Source organism: Sesamum indicum, linkage group LG5, assembly GCF_000512975.1.
Source record: "Sesamum indicum cultivar Zhongzhi No. 13 linkage group LG5, S_indicum_v1.0, whole genome shotgun sequence".
In the NCBI taxonomy this organism is placed as follows: Eukaryota; Viridiplantae; Streptophyta; class Magnoliopsida; order Lamiales; family Pedaliaceae; genus Sesamum; species Sesamum indicum.
The window spans coordinates 6,945,350-6,962,685 of NC_026149.1; the positions used below are offsets into that span (position 1 = coordinate 6,945,350).

Genomic DNA, 17,336 nt, shown 5'->3' on the forward strand with positions numbered 1-17,336 from the left:
GTCTTAAAATCTGTTTCATTTAACAAACAAACTTAGACAAACCGTCTTTAAATCCGTAGTTGATCTATCTCAAAATCCGTCGCAAAGATTGTCTTATGTTGTTTTCACTGAATCCGTCACTGATTCCGTCATTATTTCTGTGGCTGATTCTGGCAATGAATCCGTCTTTAATTTTGTAGCTGAAGACAAAGCTCCCTTTTACTTCAATCCCTAATTTTTTTAAGCAAAGCTGAAATAAAATGAGACTAAATACCTGGACAAAATAAAGTATCACAATTATAACAAATGAAACAAGCATCAACCAAAACCATACAAAAACTAAGAAACTAATTAATATACTTAAAGTGGAAGTATGAGAAATACTATCGTTGTTTACCCAGAAGACTTGCAATTCTTCATGTTCACTATTATACACCAAATACAATCATAAAAATGTTTGAAACATCGCATCATTCAAGAGCTTGCACTCTTTACTTAAATACAAGGATAATCACTATTTAAGCTCCAATGCTCTTTAATTTGCACCAAAATCAGAAATTGCCTAACGCTTTGCACCAAAATCTTGTTGCTCATTGGGTCCAGATCCACCTGCAAACCGGCGATTGGTATACCCCACCTCTTGAATTAATTTGCGTACCATTTCTTCAAGCTCCACCGCCCTTCTTTGTGCATCTTCTTCCCTCCTCCTTGCATCTTCTTCTCTCTTTCTCGCATCTTCTTCCCTCTTCTGCGACTCCTCAAGAGCCTGCTCTAGCATCTTTTTACTTTCTACTTCTCGTGTTAAAAGTTCTTCTTGCATTTTCATACTTAACTCATTATATTTTTCATCCATTACTTTCGTTAACTCATTATATCTTTCTTCATATTCCCTAGGAGTTGAAGTAACAGAAATTCTACTAAATCTGTCAGAAGATTGACTACGCCCAAATCCATATATTCGGCCTTTAGATGGCCCTCCGGTTACGTCAGACCATGACTGCATGTCAAATGAATGCTCAGTGGATTCGTTACTACCACCTATTTTTGCGATATAATCTTCCTACATATTGTGACATACAAAGAATATCATGTAGTGAGTAACTTATTATATTTGTGAAACAATAATGAAAAGAAAAAGACTATAAAAGGTACTTACATTAACTTTTTTTGATTTATTATCTACAAAATCTCCAATTCCTTGATTTCTTCTGTGCGTTCTATGAAACAACTCCAATTCACTTACTTCACGGCCAAGCTCTTTTTCCTAAAATTATATAAGTAACATTATCAATATCTAGAAAATAAAATGCAATAAATAATATTTTAAAACCTCAAAATAAAGTTTACCATTCTCATCCTGTGTGCTCCTTGTGAAATGGAACCACTAGTGTGCTTTGTAATGCAACCCGCCTTCTCAGTCATGCGATTCTTCTGAGCAATTTTGCATTTTCCCTTGTAATTCTCTCCACTCCAATGCTTCTCAACTAATTCGTCCCATATATGTGTGTGCATCCAATCAGGGCCTCTACCAATCATATCTAAAGTACGAGGCTCTCTACCTAATTCTTCACTTGCATTTTCCAATGCATTTCGTTTTGCTCTGTAAATCATCTCTCTAAATCTAGAACTTGCATTCTCATTCCACACCTTTCTCATTTGCATATCCATGAGATCATCCCATCGATACCTCATCTGATATTTTTTAAATAATTTATCATTTTTAATCATCTTAAGTATATAACAACTGAAAATTTATTGTGATAAAAATTACCTTAAACCTCTCCCAAAGTAAATTTTTAGTTGGCTTTGGCAATTTATGCCATCTTGGCCATGCCTCTCCAAAAATGCCCTTAATATCGTTTGTAAGATTCCGTGAAACATCAGTTTCAATAAATCTAATTAACAAAATAAAATTTAAATATTAATAAATGAAATTCCAGCAAAATAATGATAATATGCAATCTCAAATGTGATCAAATATTAACTATCATCTTATTCCATTTGAATTTTAGATATTTCAATTAACCTAATTATTCACATCAATTTGCATATTAATAAAAATATTTACCTATTATTAACCACATCCACCTTTAACCTTTGATTAGGATTTTCTGGAATCTTGATCCTGGTTAGGTCCTCTTCGCCGATTTTGTGAAGTGACATCATCACTGAGCTCTCCAATAATAGGGTCATTCCCCGATCCTAACGGTATCGTCTCATCAACCTATAATATTTAAGAATGAAATGTGTGAATGTCAAGGAATACAAAGATCACATAAACAAGGAATGATCATACCTCTGTGTGAAGGTCAGGTGCTCTCGGCAAAGAATTTGAAGAAGTTCTTTGTTCGTCTTCCCCAACATGAGCTGAAGTATAGTCGTCACATTTTAAGACGAGAAAAGTGTGGGTACAGGTAATGCAACCTAAATTGTTCTTGAGCTCATACCGCAAGAAAAATTTTGCTGATCAGATAAAAACAGATCTAAAATTACTCACAAAGATACTATTTTACTAAGATTTGGTGTGTCTTTTCTTGTTGATAATAACTTTTCTATTTTTAAGTCCTGGATACACTTTTTTAGCATATTGGAGTACTTAAGTTTATAGTTAGTTGGTTTCTACTTACTTGGAATATGCCTTTATATAATGTATTCCCACTGAATTTAGTGTAAAAAATCATGGTATACAACATATCTTCAAAAGTTCGCTATTGCATTCAATTCTAAAAGAACACAAAACAGCTCAATTGAAGAGCAAAAGTCTACCTATGAAGATAATGATTTCTGAATTCATGTCCTTCAAATCCTTATAGATGCTACTAAAGGGGTTGGGCCTGCTTGACTGTGACTTAAACTACACAGATAATGGCTTTTCTAAAGCAAATATGATTTCACTCCCCTTGTTAAACAAAATTGATGCCCTGTATGATTGTATTGCTAAATCAGTCCATTCCAGGCAACGAATTGCCCAAAAGGATAAATCAATAAACCATTTGAGAAAGTTAAACACCACCTAGTATTCATCAAAGTTAGAAGGGTGGAATCAAATTGTTGTGCCCTGAGATGTATTAACCATAAAATTCTCCAGAAGACATATCCCAATTCTCCAGAAGACATATCCCCTCTAGTATTGGATTTGATGGAAAGCTGAGGAGTCATCCATATTATAACAAGTGTTCCAGAAGAGACTATCACAAATGTAACATTACACAAGCAGACATAGTTACATAAAAAAATCAAGATATTCACAATTGAATTCAATCTCAAAGAGTGTCAGTACTCCCAATTAACAGACAGTCCTAAGCAAAATCCAATTCCCGGTCACAAAGACAATACATCAAACACCTACACTCCCTCAATTCCATCTCTTCGAAGCAACTAAAAAAATCAGGTAGTACAGAGTGTAAATTACCTAGTTAATATTCCAGTCCAAGACAATTAACAAGTCCCAAATTTCAAACAAGTAGCAAGCCACTTAATCATCAACCATTACATACAGAAATATATTTCAATATTAAGCTAATCAACAAGGTAAAAAATAGGGGAAAATGAAAAATATAGAGGAGATTGAAAGCGATAACTAAGCAAAAGAAAAACTAACCGTTTTGTTCGAATGGCTCTTTCCTCCACCAGCAACCCACGAATAGCTGCGCAATACACCGGTGAGTTGTTGACGGCGGCACGGCGAGAAAAGAAGAAGAGTTTTAGCGAGAAAAGAAGAAGAGCTTCAGCTTCGTACATGATGCAATTTGGGGGAAACTTACAATTGGGGATTTTGAGGTTTAATTTTATTTTTACTAACAATAATAATTTTTAAAAAATAATATTTATTAAAAAAAAACAAAATTTATTTTTAATTTTTATTTATAAAAATATGAAATAAAGATGGAAGTAATGACTGAATTAAAGACGGAAATAAAAAAAAAATATTTTTTTGAATCCATCTTTAATTCCGTCTTAGATTTTGAGAATCTAAGACGGAAATATTTTGTTTTAAATTTTTTGTTTTATTATCAAGTCAAAGACGGAATCAAAGACGGAATACTTTTTATATTTTTATTTTTTCCCAAAAATTTCTATTTGTAAAAAATTCAGTCAATATAAAGATTTATTTTATAATTTTAAGACGGAAACGTTTTCCGTCGTTAAATCCGTCTTTGTAAGGTTAAATTGTTTGACGGATATATTTCCGTCTTTGATTTCCGTCTCTGATAGCCTGCTCTCTTGTAGCTAGAAAATCTAATTTTCTAAATGCATAGACATCTATAATTTAAAAGCAAGATTATACATATTTTCTAAGCATATAATCATGCTTCAAAGCCATAAAATATGGTTTCCAAAAGCAAACTAAATATAACATCCATAAAATGTTTTAATGCATAATGATGGGATTAATTGGTAAATATTTATAAAATTTAGTTAATTAGTAAATAGATTATAGATTAAAATTCGAATATATTAAAATTTGGGGTAAAATGCTTTTTTAGTCCCATAAAACAAGGGCAAGATTTATTTTGGTACCACAATCTTGGCAGGTGTCACTTTTAGTCCCATAAAACTCATAATCACGTACTTTTGGTCCCAAAAGATCACATGCATTATGGTTTTGTGACTAAAAATTCGTTACTTGGAACTAAAAAGGCGTTGTAATTTTGGTACTAAAAAGGCCCAAATCATATTTTTTTAAGACTAAAAAAACTTGATTTGAGTTTTATGGGACTGAAAGTATCACTTGCTATAGCTATGTAACAAAAAAATTATGTCCTTATTTATTGGGACTAAAAAGATATTTTACCCTAAAATTTGAATGGAATAAATTGGAGCTTAATATTTGTATGCAAATTTATAAAAACAAAAAGGATGGACATAATGAAAGTTTTGAAAAAAAATTAAATAAAAAAAATATATACATATATAGAATATGGATGAGGATTGGGTGGGCTCCCCACCCTCAATTAAAGCACTAAATACACACACGCACGCATTTTATACATACAATTACACAATTACATATATATATATATATATATATCTTTCAGTTTCTGGAGAAGACGACGGGAGGTAAGAATTAAACTTATAATTAGTATTAATTAGCATAATTATATTATTTAATTAGTGTCTATACTAAATATAATTTATGCTATTCCATTTAATTTTTAATCGGAACATTTTATGAATTTGAGTAATTATAAACTAGTGATCGGTAAATTTCTCAATTGAATTAGGAATGTTATAGTTAATGAATTAAGTTTCTTAATTTAATAGATTTGATTATTATTATGATTGATTTATTTAATTTAATCGGATTGGTTAATCAGATAATTAATTTTATGGGTAAGTGTTTAATTAGTTTGCGTTATAGTGAGAATTGATAAAAATGATACGGAGTATTAGAAAATGATATTTGAGAAATATTAGAAAGTTATATTTAAAAATATTATACTTATTAAAAAGAAATATGAGAGTTTTTGAGATACTTTAGTCTATAATTGTTATTAAAAACGATAGCTATAGGAAGATAAGTGGTTTAATTAAATAAGTTATTATAAGTTAATTGATAAATTATATATATATATATATATATATATTTAGGAAGCCTAGATTGTCTAATTATTCAGGAGAAATGGAACGAAGATTGTATTTCTCTAGAAATGAAAAATTAAAAGATTATTGCAAACAATATGAATAATATTTAATTTGATATTCTCGATATATTGATTATATGTATTATAGCTTATTATGAAATTCGGGGATAAAGTAACGGATCAAACAACTCTCTATTAGCTGATTAAAAGAGTCATAAGATTGATGTATATGAATAATTAGTGTTATTTATATATGTTTCATTTTTTTTGTGATACTAATTTTGTGTAAGTCTATGATTTGTGCTGGAACTGATTTATATGGAAATGTATGGATGGTGGATGGTTTAATTTGAATTAGTATGTTGTTAAAGTGAAATGAAAAAATATGTTGAAATATTATATTTGTTGAATGAAGTGTTATCGGTGCTTGTAAATGAAAATGTGTTGATATATGATTTTACGCTACTAGCTACTTACATAAATGATGATATGTGGAAATAAGAGAGTACAGAAATTGAATATGATTGTGATATGACTGCCCCTTGATATTGTTGAATAGCCTATGAGGCGAAATGAAATGAAAAGAGCTATGGAGTGAATCGAAAGAGCTAAGATGCAAATGAGATTGATGAGCCGATGTGGCTTGTCAATGGGATTCATTTAAATATTATGTAGTAAATGGTTGAGTTGGTTTGTGGTAAATGGTGAGATTGAGTTGGTGGATAAAAATACTACACCACCTATTTGTAAGCAGACTGGGAGAAGAGGAGCTTAATTGATTGTCTTGTTATGAGTTGGTTGTGTTATTTAATAAAATTAATTATGTTGGAATTAAATTAATTATATTCTACATAAGTTGCTCATCTTCTCTTGCCTGGACTACATTTGACATAAATATATATATAATGTCAGTCATTTATTTATTGAGTTGCAGGCTCATTAATCTGCTAACATTTTTTAGGTATAGATCTTTACTTACCAAGGGCTAGGTCCAAACTTTTCAATTTAATCAGGTCAAGCCAGTATGTAGTTTTTTCCTCACTCATCGATAAAATTGAAATAACCTTTTGGGGTTGTATAAATATGAATTAAAAGAGGATGAGATGTGAGCTAGCTATACAGATCCATTTTGTGGTATTTGATACACATAAATATAATCTTGTGGATGAGATGATAAATTTGCTAGCAGTGATGATGAGATTAGGTGTGTGTGTGTATATATATATATATATGTATATATTGCAGCAACTGGGTTATATGCAAAATTACATGTATAAGCACGGTTTACTTTGAGTGTGATATTTAGGAGAGATATAGTTATAGTTCCGTAAGGTGCTACACTAAACATGTTGTTTATGCTCAACACATAAAAATATGTTAATCCTAAAGCCACAAGATCGAACCGGGCTCTGATACCATTGAAAGAACCGGTATGGCCTGAAAACGCGAAGCAAGCATGAAAATTAAGAAACTTAAAAATCGGCTCCAAATGAGTGTTCTCTTTGAAATTCCCAAACGTTTGGTGTTCGTAAAAAGCATAATATCAATATTTAAACATGCTAGACATGTGGCTAGAGGATGAAAACAAAAAGGACATAATTTAAAATGAAACTCTACCTTTTCGTTTCTCAGTCGACCAGTAGTGTGCATTGTTCCCTTAGTTTCTCCCACTTTGTTCACTTGAGAATTCAACGGAGAATCCCTCTAAGTTGTCAACACCACAAAATGAAATATTTAGTTCTTTTTCTACTGTTAGATAGAACAAAAAACAAGAATAAAAACAATTTAAAAAAAAATACTATTATTTAGTGCTTTTGGATTGTTTAATGTTCTAAATTTGAATCAAATTCAAAATAGAATATTTTGAGAGAGAGAGAGAGAAAGTGAGAGAGTGAAAAATTTCATAGCTTGTTCGAGCTTATTGGATTTGTGTGTAGTTTTGTATGGTACATATAATTGAATTCAAAATTTAAATTACAAAGTTTGCCTCTAAGGCAACCTATATACACATATGTATATAACCTCCAACTATGATGAAAGAACCTCCTCATAATGTTCATCATGGTAAGGAGTTTCAACTCCCCCTTAACTTACTCTAACCTCCCTCAAATGCGCTTGGACTCAAGTTATGAAGCTGGCATGATTTAATCAAATTAAATGAAGCCCAACCAAAATCTATTAGGAAATAATTAATATAATTAATTTTAGTCCAACTAAGTCCAAAGATTCATTTAATCGAATTAAATAAATCTAAGCTCAAACACTAATTAATTGATCCAATTATTTAATTCAGCAAAACCTAATAAATTAATCCAATTAATTTAAAAGTGTTAAGCCCAAATTTAATTAATCCAATTAATTAATTCTTGAGCTATCCATCTTTAATAAATAGTCCAACCATTTATATATTCTTCTTGAATTAATTTAATCCAATTAACTTAATTTGTTTCTTATAGAATTAATTCAAAATAAATTCCATCAATTCATAATGACTTGTGTTACTCTTTAGGTTCACCCTCATCTAGCCTTGAGTTTGTGGCCGTTTAACAACGGTCTATGGCACTAGAGATGAGGTGAGAATATTGGTGTGACTATTTAAGCTCCTGAGTACTTAAAGGTATGGTCCTTCCATCATAAAAATGGGCGTTGGTTCCCACATTGGACTAGATAACTATGCTCAATAACTCAAGATGTGTTTGCTCTATTGGTTGCCGAAGAAAACCATTCCCTACTCAATCAATCGCTGCGACCACAGACTCTAAGAGCTCCAACCATCTTAGAGCGTATAGGAGACTCCACGGCTTCCATATGACAACTTCCCGCAAGTTAGTCCAGCCAGCTTGACAACCTTGCCAATCGCCTACTAAAATTGCATAGACATCCAATATCTGTCGCTGATAGAACACGTCACTTATCTAATGAATGCAATATTTAGTGCAAGTCTCAATAGGACTCTCGATCCCCAATCTCGAGGTCCTCAACTTAGAACGTTTCAAATTGAACCCTTTGAAGTTAGTTTTATAACCGTCATCCAATGTATAACTGAACTACATAGATTTTGATATGTGGACTTAGTTGTGATGTTAAGCAATAAACATATTAGTAAGCACATCACCTATAATCGTCAAATAATGAATACTCACTTTATTAGTAAATAACATTACAATTTCGTCGAAATTCTAAAAATATATTTCACAAAAATCAATCAATTGACTTTGTGATAATTTTTTCTAACAATTGATTCATACTCATCCTCTGAGAGATATAGTCATTTCAAGGGGTCTTGCCCAATTAACTCGAAACAGGAAAGTTGATTACTAGCTGTTTTGTCCATTTGGTCCTATTGATGTAGGGAAGTGTTAGTCGAAAAATTTTCAGCCCTTGACGAATAGAAGTCAGATGGCACATCAATCTAGTTATTGGGCTTCTGGGCTTGCTGTTTGGGCCTTAGTTGCGAAACCTGTGAGTTTGCTCTTTATTTGATAAACATAAACTTAATATGTCTTTGTAACCGTGTCAGCAGAGCGGGGTCACCTTTCTGTCTTGGTCTTTAGGAAATAATTTAGGGGCCATGAAATACGTACTCTTGATTTTTTGTTAGAGACATCTAAGTATTAATTTTGTTGGTAAATGTGCTAATGTTGTTAACAATATATTCAAGACAGAATTGCTGATATTGGAACATTAAAATCTAATGATCATGTAACATGTAAGTATTTATGTTTTTTTTATCGTTTTAGGACAATAAAGGTTTAATTTGGAATTTTTTTTTTTTTAAATTTACTGAATCCACAAATTTCAATAGTCAAGAATGGACAACGATTATAAAGTGCAAAACATTAATTTTTGGGGAATTTTGGCAGGAAATGAGTGTGGGAATCCCGCCGGATGGACAATATTTACAAAATTAAAAAAATATTGGATGATTTTAAAAATTTATTGGAAACATAGGGATGAAAATAAAAAGTCTGGATAAAAGAAACAAAAAAAAAATTAAATTCCGAAATGTACAAACTTAATTTATATTTAATTACAGGTTTTCCTTGACAACTTAGTTAAGTATGTAAATAAAATTCAATATAATGAAAAAGGAAAAAAAAATATTGTCTTCATATAGATAGATTTACGTGCCTAAGCAAAAGGGTCCACAAAATAACAAAAAAATTATATATATAGAAAAAACTACCAATAAATAATTATTATATGCACAAAGAATCTCTATGATTTTCTGTGTAGGGCATCAGATCAGATAAACTATATTTATCAATCCCAGTAGCATAGTTTAGACAACAGAATAAGCTCCAAATTGAGGGCTATCTTCTTCTCTTTGGAAAAAGAATAAACAACAATTCTTTATTAATCACATACTTTTGTCCCCAAAACATGCTTTTCGATGCACATTCCAATGCTGTGTCCATTGGATAGGACAAATCCTCGAGGAATTTATAGCCCAAGTGTGTGTCAAAATCACCAATTAAAAATGCTATTTCACCTATATAATTTAGTACAATTGAATTAATTAATAGGGATAGTAACACTCTGCATCTTAGAGATTCGATACCATGACATATAAATCTGATGTAGTTTGTAAAATTATATTTGACACTCTTGAGGTTTGTTTCCATTTAATGAATAAGTCATCTGTTAAAAAAACAAATAAAAAAAAATTTATATTTACTCCTGAATAACTTATGATTGACTTATTGTAGGTCAAATAAATCTTTTTATGATCAATTTACCCTTATATATTTTCACACGTTAATGCATGTGAGGAGATATATTTTCACCGATATAAGGGTACACTAGAAAAAAAATGACTACTGTTACAATTTTAATAGCTATAGATTAATACCAGCGGTGAATAAATAAAACTAATGTAAAAATATAAATTTTTCATCAAGAAAAATTTATTTGCCATGGCTAAAAGCCATAGTAAAAATATTTGGCATGGCTTTTAGCTATGAAAAATATTTTAGCTACCTTGTCGATACCACGATCAACAACCGTTACATGGCCATGGTCAATGACTATTTGCTACGGCTATTTATTTTTCTTTTACCATGGTAATTAGCCATGGTTAAATGTTGCATTTTTTTGTAGTGGTAGTTTTGTCCATAACAAATTGTTTGACCTGCAATAAGTCTGATAACGGTACAATTATCGAAAAGACAAGTATGACCCTCGTTAAGGGTAAAACAGTAAATTCAGGTCAAATATGTTCGACATCGCTTGAAAGGAAAGCAATCGCGGGAGACAATACTGGCTTGAGTTAAGGAAGCTAATGTGCCACCTTATCAGCAGGCATGGATCATTCTAGATGCTCGGCCTAAAGAAGGGAAGTTAATCCGTGATACATGCGCCCACCATATATGGCCGAGGCCAACTTATAAATATGGGATTCACATAGTGGACAGGTAATGTGCAATTTGTGCTAGTTTGAGATTCATTACGCAATATTTTAACGATCACTTTGAGATTCTAACTTGGGCGTCGGAGTGTCCTCGTCGGGGACGACCCCGACTGTCCTAACCCTTCTGTGTCCAGTTGATAGATCCTATCGAAGAAGCACGTGAGCTCGAACACCTGGAAAACCGCCTTAATTTCTTTCGATCTCCTTTTTCGAGCAGGATCAGTTTGGCGCCGTCTGTGGGAACACCACACTTTAAATCATGAACATGGAAGGAAACACAGGAGAAAACATTCCTATCGCTGATGTAAACTTGGAAAACATGGAAAGAACCATCCAATTAACGAGGACATAACTGCAGCAAATGATGGAAGAGGCTGGAAGAAAAGCAATAGTAGCTTACGAGCGAAAGACCACCACACCTATCAAAAGGGAAGCCGTAAAGAGGAAACTATTCGGAGGAAGAGATTTCGAAAGAGTGCCTGAAGGGACCAGCAAGAAAAATCCCGAACAAAGCCACCGCACACCATCAGAGGTCGGGTCGAGTAGTCGAGACAAGAGTCATACAAGGGGACCCGCTATCTCCCGAGCGGAGGTCGAGGGGGTATCCAAGCAAATTGCTATTTTAGGCAAACAAATAGACGAGCTGAAGAGACGTGGCGAGATGGTGTCTCAGCATAGGAACTCGCCCTTCAGCAACCAAATCCTCACGGAAGTCGTGAATCCGAACTTCAGAATGCCCGATTTGCCAAAATACGATGGGACCAGAGATCCGCAGGAACACCTGGCCGCCTTCGACCTGGTAATGAATTTGTATGGGCAATCCGGTCCTATTAATGCGAAATTATTTGCAACTACTTTGGCAGGTAAAGCATAGGAATGGTTTACCAATTTGCCACCCGGGAGCATAGAATCGCATGAACAGTTGGTGCAGAAGTTCATTTTCCACTTCGCGAGCAAGCGGAAGCAGAAACGATCCGCGACCGATCTCTTTACTATCCGCCAGCACGATAACAAAACCCTAGAAAGTTTCATGGGCAGGTTTAATAACGAGACTCTGGAAGTACAGCATTTGAGGATTGATATGATGGTCAGCATCCTCATCCACGGATTAAGAAAAGGACCATTCGCATCAGTGCTGGCCAGAGACCCTCCGACAGATGTAGAGCAACTCATGAGCGTGGCGCAAAAATACATAGACGAAGAAGAGATGAACGCCATGAAGGACGGCGAATGGAGGATCGGTTCGGATCGCGGGAGAGACCCAAGGCGTGACAATAGAGGGATAGACCGAGCGGATCGCAATCCTCGACGCGATCGAAGCAAGGAGCCGGCATACCAGCAAAGGTACAAAAACTACACCCCGTTGAATATGACGAGAGCCAAGGCGCTAATGATGGTCGAGAAGAACAACGTTCTAAAATGGCCAAAACACATGAGATTCACTCCGGCCAAGAAGTATTCCAACAAGTACTGTGGATTCCACCATGAGAAGGGGCATGATACAGAAGAATGCTACCAACTCAAGGATGAGATCGAGAGACTTGTACGTCAAGGTTACTTTAAAAACCAAGTCGCTGGAAATATTCGGGATAGAAACAACCGAAGTAGATCTAGAAGTCAGGAGAAAAGACCTGATAAGGAGATTAACACCAGGGATCCCCAAATTAGGGAAAATGCGCCTGTGAAAGGCATAATCCACACTATTGCAGGAGGAACTGAGATAGAGCAGTCCAGAAGGTCGAGGAAAAGGTTGGAGAGAAATGCCTGGTCCATGAGAGATAGGCAGGTCGTGAACATAACTTAAGAGCAGGAGATTATATTTGGCACCCAGGATGCAGGGGACAAAGCAGGATCGGGGAACGACCCGAAGGTTATCAAGTTGGACATAGCCAACTTTGTGGTCCACAAGGTGTTAATGGACAATGGGAGCTCAGCGGACATTATACTAAAGGAAGTGCTGGTAAAGATGGGACTGGATAATGTTAAGTTAGCACCGTAAAAACTCCTCTAGTTGGCTTCGGAGGGAGCGAGGTAGATTCGCTGGGAACAATTGACTTGCTAGTGTCCATGGGCGAAGAACCAAGAAGAAAAACACTAATGGTAACATTTCTTGTCGTGGACACCCATTTCGCTTACAATGTTATATTAGGTAGACCTGGACTAAATTCTTCCGGGGCCATAGTTTCCACTTTTCATTTAAAAATGAAGTTTCCTACACCGAATGGGGTAGGAGAGGTGTCATGCAATCAAAGAGAAGCGAAGAGATGCTATAACCTGTCCCTAAAAAAGGGCGAAACTGAGAAGAGAAGGAGGGTCGAAGAGTCAGACGATCAATGGGAGAGCAAAAAGGTAGAAAAGGAAGTAGAGCGAATTGAGCCCATCGAGAAACATAAGGAGATAGAGCTGATACGAGGGGAACATTCGAGGACCACTAGAATAGGGTCGGGAATGTCTGGAGATCTGGAAATGCACATGATCGCATTCCTTCGCAACAATGTGGACATATTTGCATGGGACCCATCGGATTTTAAAGGGATAAATCCGAAAGTCATAGTATACCGCCTGAATGTCGATCCATCCATGCGACCTGTGCAGCAGAAGAGGAGGACATTCGGAGTCGAAAAGAATCAGATCATCAATGATGAGGTTAAAAAGTTGTTGAAAGCAGACTACATCTCAGAAATCCAGTACACAGATTGGTTATCCAACGTGGTGGTCATCCCGAAATCTTCGGAAAAATGGAGAATGTGCACCGATTTCACTGACCTGAACAAGGCATACCCGAAAGATCCCTATCCACTTCCAAGAATTGACGTTTTAGTAGACTCCACTGCTGGCTATGAACTTTTCTCAATGATGGATGCTTACCAAGGCTACCACCAGATATATATGGTAGCAGAAGATAGAGGTAAAACATCCTTCATCACTGAGCCAGGTATATATTGCTACAATGTTACGCCTTTCGGACTAAAAAATGCAGGGGCAACTTAGCAAAGGCTTGTAAACAAGATGTTCATAGACCACATCGGCAAAACCATGGAAGTTTAAGTGGACGACATGCTCATTAAGAGTCAGCGACCAGACGATCACTTGTCGCATCTGGAGGTCGCCTTCGCCATCTTGAGAGAATACGGTATGAAGCTTAACCTAAGTAAATGCACGTTTTGGGTTGGAGGAGGTAAATTTCTTGGGTACATGGTGAGTAGCCGAGGGATCGAGGCTAACCCCGAGAAGATCGAAGCGATCCTACAGCTGCGATTGCCCACCTCGGTAAAGGATGTTCAGAAATTAACGGGTAAGCTCGCATCTTTAAATTGTTTTATCTCTAAATCTGCAGATAGAAATTTTACATTTCTTTAGAATACTGAGAAAGGCTAAAGAATTTAAGTGGACCGAGGAATGCGAGCAAGCGTTCCAAGAACTCAAAAGATTGAGAACGCCACCATTACTGGCAAACCCGAAGGTGGGGAATACGTTGTACCTATACCTGGCAGTCTCAGAAAATGCAGTCAGCTCCGTGTTAGTAAGAAAGGAGAAAAAAACACAGAACCCCGTCTATTATGTCAGTAAGATGTTACAAGGAGCAGAAAAACGGTACCTCATCGACTGAAAAATTTGTATTGGCACTGGTGGTTACAGCTCGGAAGCTCTGACCATACTTCCAGTCACACAAGGTCGTTGTGCACACCAACCAACCACTCAGGAGCATACTATCTCGACCAGAAGTGTCAGGAAGGCTTGTCAAATGGGCAATTGAACACGGAGAATACGACATCGATTATCAAGCCCGGTCGGCAGAAAAGGGGCAGGTCCTAGCTGTTTTTGTTATGGAAATGGCTGGGGAGCCAACGCCAGAACTACATACTTGGATGTTACACGTGGATGGGTAATCGAATGCGAGTAATGGCGGAGCAGGAGTACTAATCCAAGGACCTGATGGGGTAGAAATAGAAGTCGCGGCAAAACTCTCATTCCCGACGACCAACAACGAGACAGAATATGAAGCACTGATCGTGGGATTGGAGCTAGCGTATGAAGCAGGGGATAGGAACTTGGAAGTATATACAGACTCGCAGTTAGTAGCCATGCAGATTGAAGGGAGCTACGAAACTAAAGAGAGGACCATGATAATGTATCGCAATAAGGCAAAAGTCCTTGATGGAAAGATTCACAACATGCTCAGTTCAACAAATTCCAAGATGTGAGAATGATAGGGCAGACGCATTGTCGAAATTCGGGGCACTTTTGACAGGCATTAAGAACCGAAAAGTGACAGTCATGATAAATGACTGACCAGCAATTTCTGAGGTGGACAAAGTGAATACGGTCGAAATATCTTGTCCCTGGAAAAATGATATTATAAATTACCTGCAGGATGGAATACTACCGGAAAACTCGACCCTAGCAAGGAAGCTGAAATTTAGAGCTACCCGTTTCACTTTAATCGGGTCACAATTGTATAAAAGATCTATTGAAGGACCCCTCCTGAAATGCCTAGACGACGATCAAGCAAGGTACGTGATGAGGGAGATCCACGAAGACAGCTGTGGCAACCATTCGGGCGCGAGGTCACTAGCACAGAAGCTGACAAGACAAGGATATTTCTGGCCTACCATGCTCGAAGACATGAAAGAATTCGTTCAAAAATGTGCGAACTACCAAAGATATGCATCCCAAATACATGCACCCAGCGCCCCTATGCAGCCAGTCAAGGTCACTTGCCCCTTCGATCAGTGGGGGATCGATATTCTAGGCCCCTTTCCCCCTGCGAAAGGTCAGAAAAAATTCATAGTAGTCGTGGTGGAATACTTCTCCAAATGGGTCGAGGCGGAAGCGGTCGCTAAAATATCCAAGAAAGCCATCATAAACTTTATTTGGAAGAATATTATTTGCAGGTTCGGAATCCCGAGGATTTTAATATCAGATAACGGAACACAGTTTCAAGGAAAGCAATTAACAGCCTGGTTGAAAGAGTTGAAGGTACAACAGAACTTTACATCAGTCGGACACCCCCAAGCGAACGGACAAACTGAAGTAACGAACCGAATCATACTCCAACATTTGAAATCTCGGTCTAAAACTAAGAATTCATGGGATGTGGAGCTCCTGGGAGTGTTGTGTACCAAACCACACCGAGATCCACCACAGGTGAAACTCCTTTTTGTCTAATTTATGGTTCTGAAGCTATCATTCCTGCAGAAATAGGTGAAGAGACGCAAAGGGTAGCTGCTTATGGCCCCGAGGCAAATGGTGAAGCAAGAGCCTTCGACCTGGCGACCGTGGAAGAGAGAAAGGAGAAGGCATGGACCAGAATGCTTCACCACAAAGGACTAATGATGAGAAACAGCAATAAAAAGTTAAAGAAACGAGAGCTGCAAGTGGGCGATCTTGTCTTAAAAAGGGTCGAAGTTTCTAAGCATGTGGGGAAACTAGACCCTCGATGGGAATGACCCTACAAAGTGGTCGAAATAAAAAGACAAGGAACGTACAGGCTCCAGGACGTGAATGACAAAGATCTACCATGACCGTGGAACATACAACACCTTAGAAAATTCTACGTATGAATATATGCCTGAAAAAGGCTCAAGTCACTCTGATCTGAAAAAGATCTCATTCTTTGTATGTCAATAAAGCGATCTGCAAAAGATCCCACATTCTCGAATTAATTAAACGATCTGAAAAAGATCCCTTTTATTTTCAATATTGAGAAACGATCTGAAAAAGATCCCTTTTATCTTCAACGATCTAAAAAAGACCCCTTTTTTATCTTCAATGTGAAATAAAGACCCTTTCTCATCTGATAGCGTAAAACGATCCGAGAAAAATCCACACGAGGGATCCCCTCATGAAGGACTCTTTAAAGCAATCTGAAAAAGATTAATTTTATCTGAAAAAGATCTCGTTTTCGAGGAATATGATAAAGCTATCCCCAGAACAAAATTCGAGAGAAGGTTTGAAAGATTTCAGGTAGCATTCAGCCAAACGACATACAAAAGTTCGGAGATATATCAAAAGTGTTGGAGAAAACAGAACAATTGGGAGTTCCTACACAAACATCAATCTTCTATTTCATCTAGTAAAACAGCAAATTCATCCTCTTCTTCTGGCGGAGGGTTCGCATTCACTGGAAAAGGTTGAAGGTCGCCACTGAGACCCGGATCCAATTTCGTGATATCAAAGTTAGGAACAAATCCACTCAGGGTAGTCACTTGGGCTTTACAACGTTCAAAACCTTGCATTAAATAGTCTGCGGCTTTTATCTCCAGGGCAGACTCGAAAGCAGGCACTTTCATAAAATCGCGAGCCCCCTGGAGACGAGCCTCACGAATGCAAACTCCGAAATCTTCAGACCTTAGAAATTC

At 36.2% G+C, this 17,336-nt stretch overlaps 1 protein-coding gene across 2 annotated transcripts; it reads right to left on the bottom strand.

Moving 5' to 3' along the window:
- Nucleotides 332-3,727, bottom strand: LOC105162193. 2 transcript variants are annotated; one of them, XM_011080163.2, is made up of 7 exons: nucleotides 3,581-3,727; nucleotides 2,276-2,442; nucleotides 2,048-2,203; nucleotides 1,751-1,874; nucleotides 1,327-1,671; nucleotides 1,136-1,243; nucleotides 332-1,039 (listed from the first exon to the last, which is right to left on the bottom strand). In XM_011080163.2, exons 3-7 carry the CDS (start codon nucleotides 2,170-2,172, stop codon nucleotides 542-544), a joined length of 1,200 nt encoding a protein of 399 aa, XP_011078465.1. In that variant the 5' UTR covers nucleotides 2,173-2,203; nucleotides 2,276-2,442; nucleotides 3,581-3,727; the 3' UTR covers nucleotides 332-541. The 2 variants fall into 2 exon arrangements, with proteins under 2 accessions (XP_011078465.1, XP_011078464.1); XM_011080162.2 differs by having other exon boundaries at nucleotides 333-1,039; nucleotides 2,276-2,346.

Excerpts from the sequence above, each read along its gene's own strand:
- LOC105162193 (XM_011080163.2), bottom strand. The coding sequence starts at position 2,172 with ATGACCCTATTATTGGAGAGCTCAGTGATGATGTCACTTCACAAAATC. Across the intron at positions 1,875-2,047 it reads GTGGATGTGGTTAATAATAG|ATTTATTGAAACTGATGTTT; the intron begins GTAAATATTTTT and ends TTTGTTAATTAG. Across the intron at positions 1,672-1,750 it reads TACTTTGGGAGAGGTTTAAG|ATGAGGTATCGATGGGATGA; the intron begins GTAATTTTTATC and ends AAAAAATATCAG.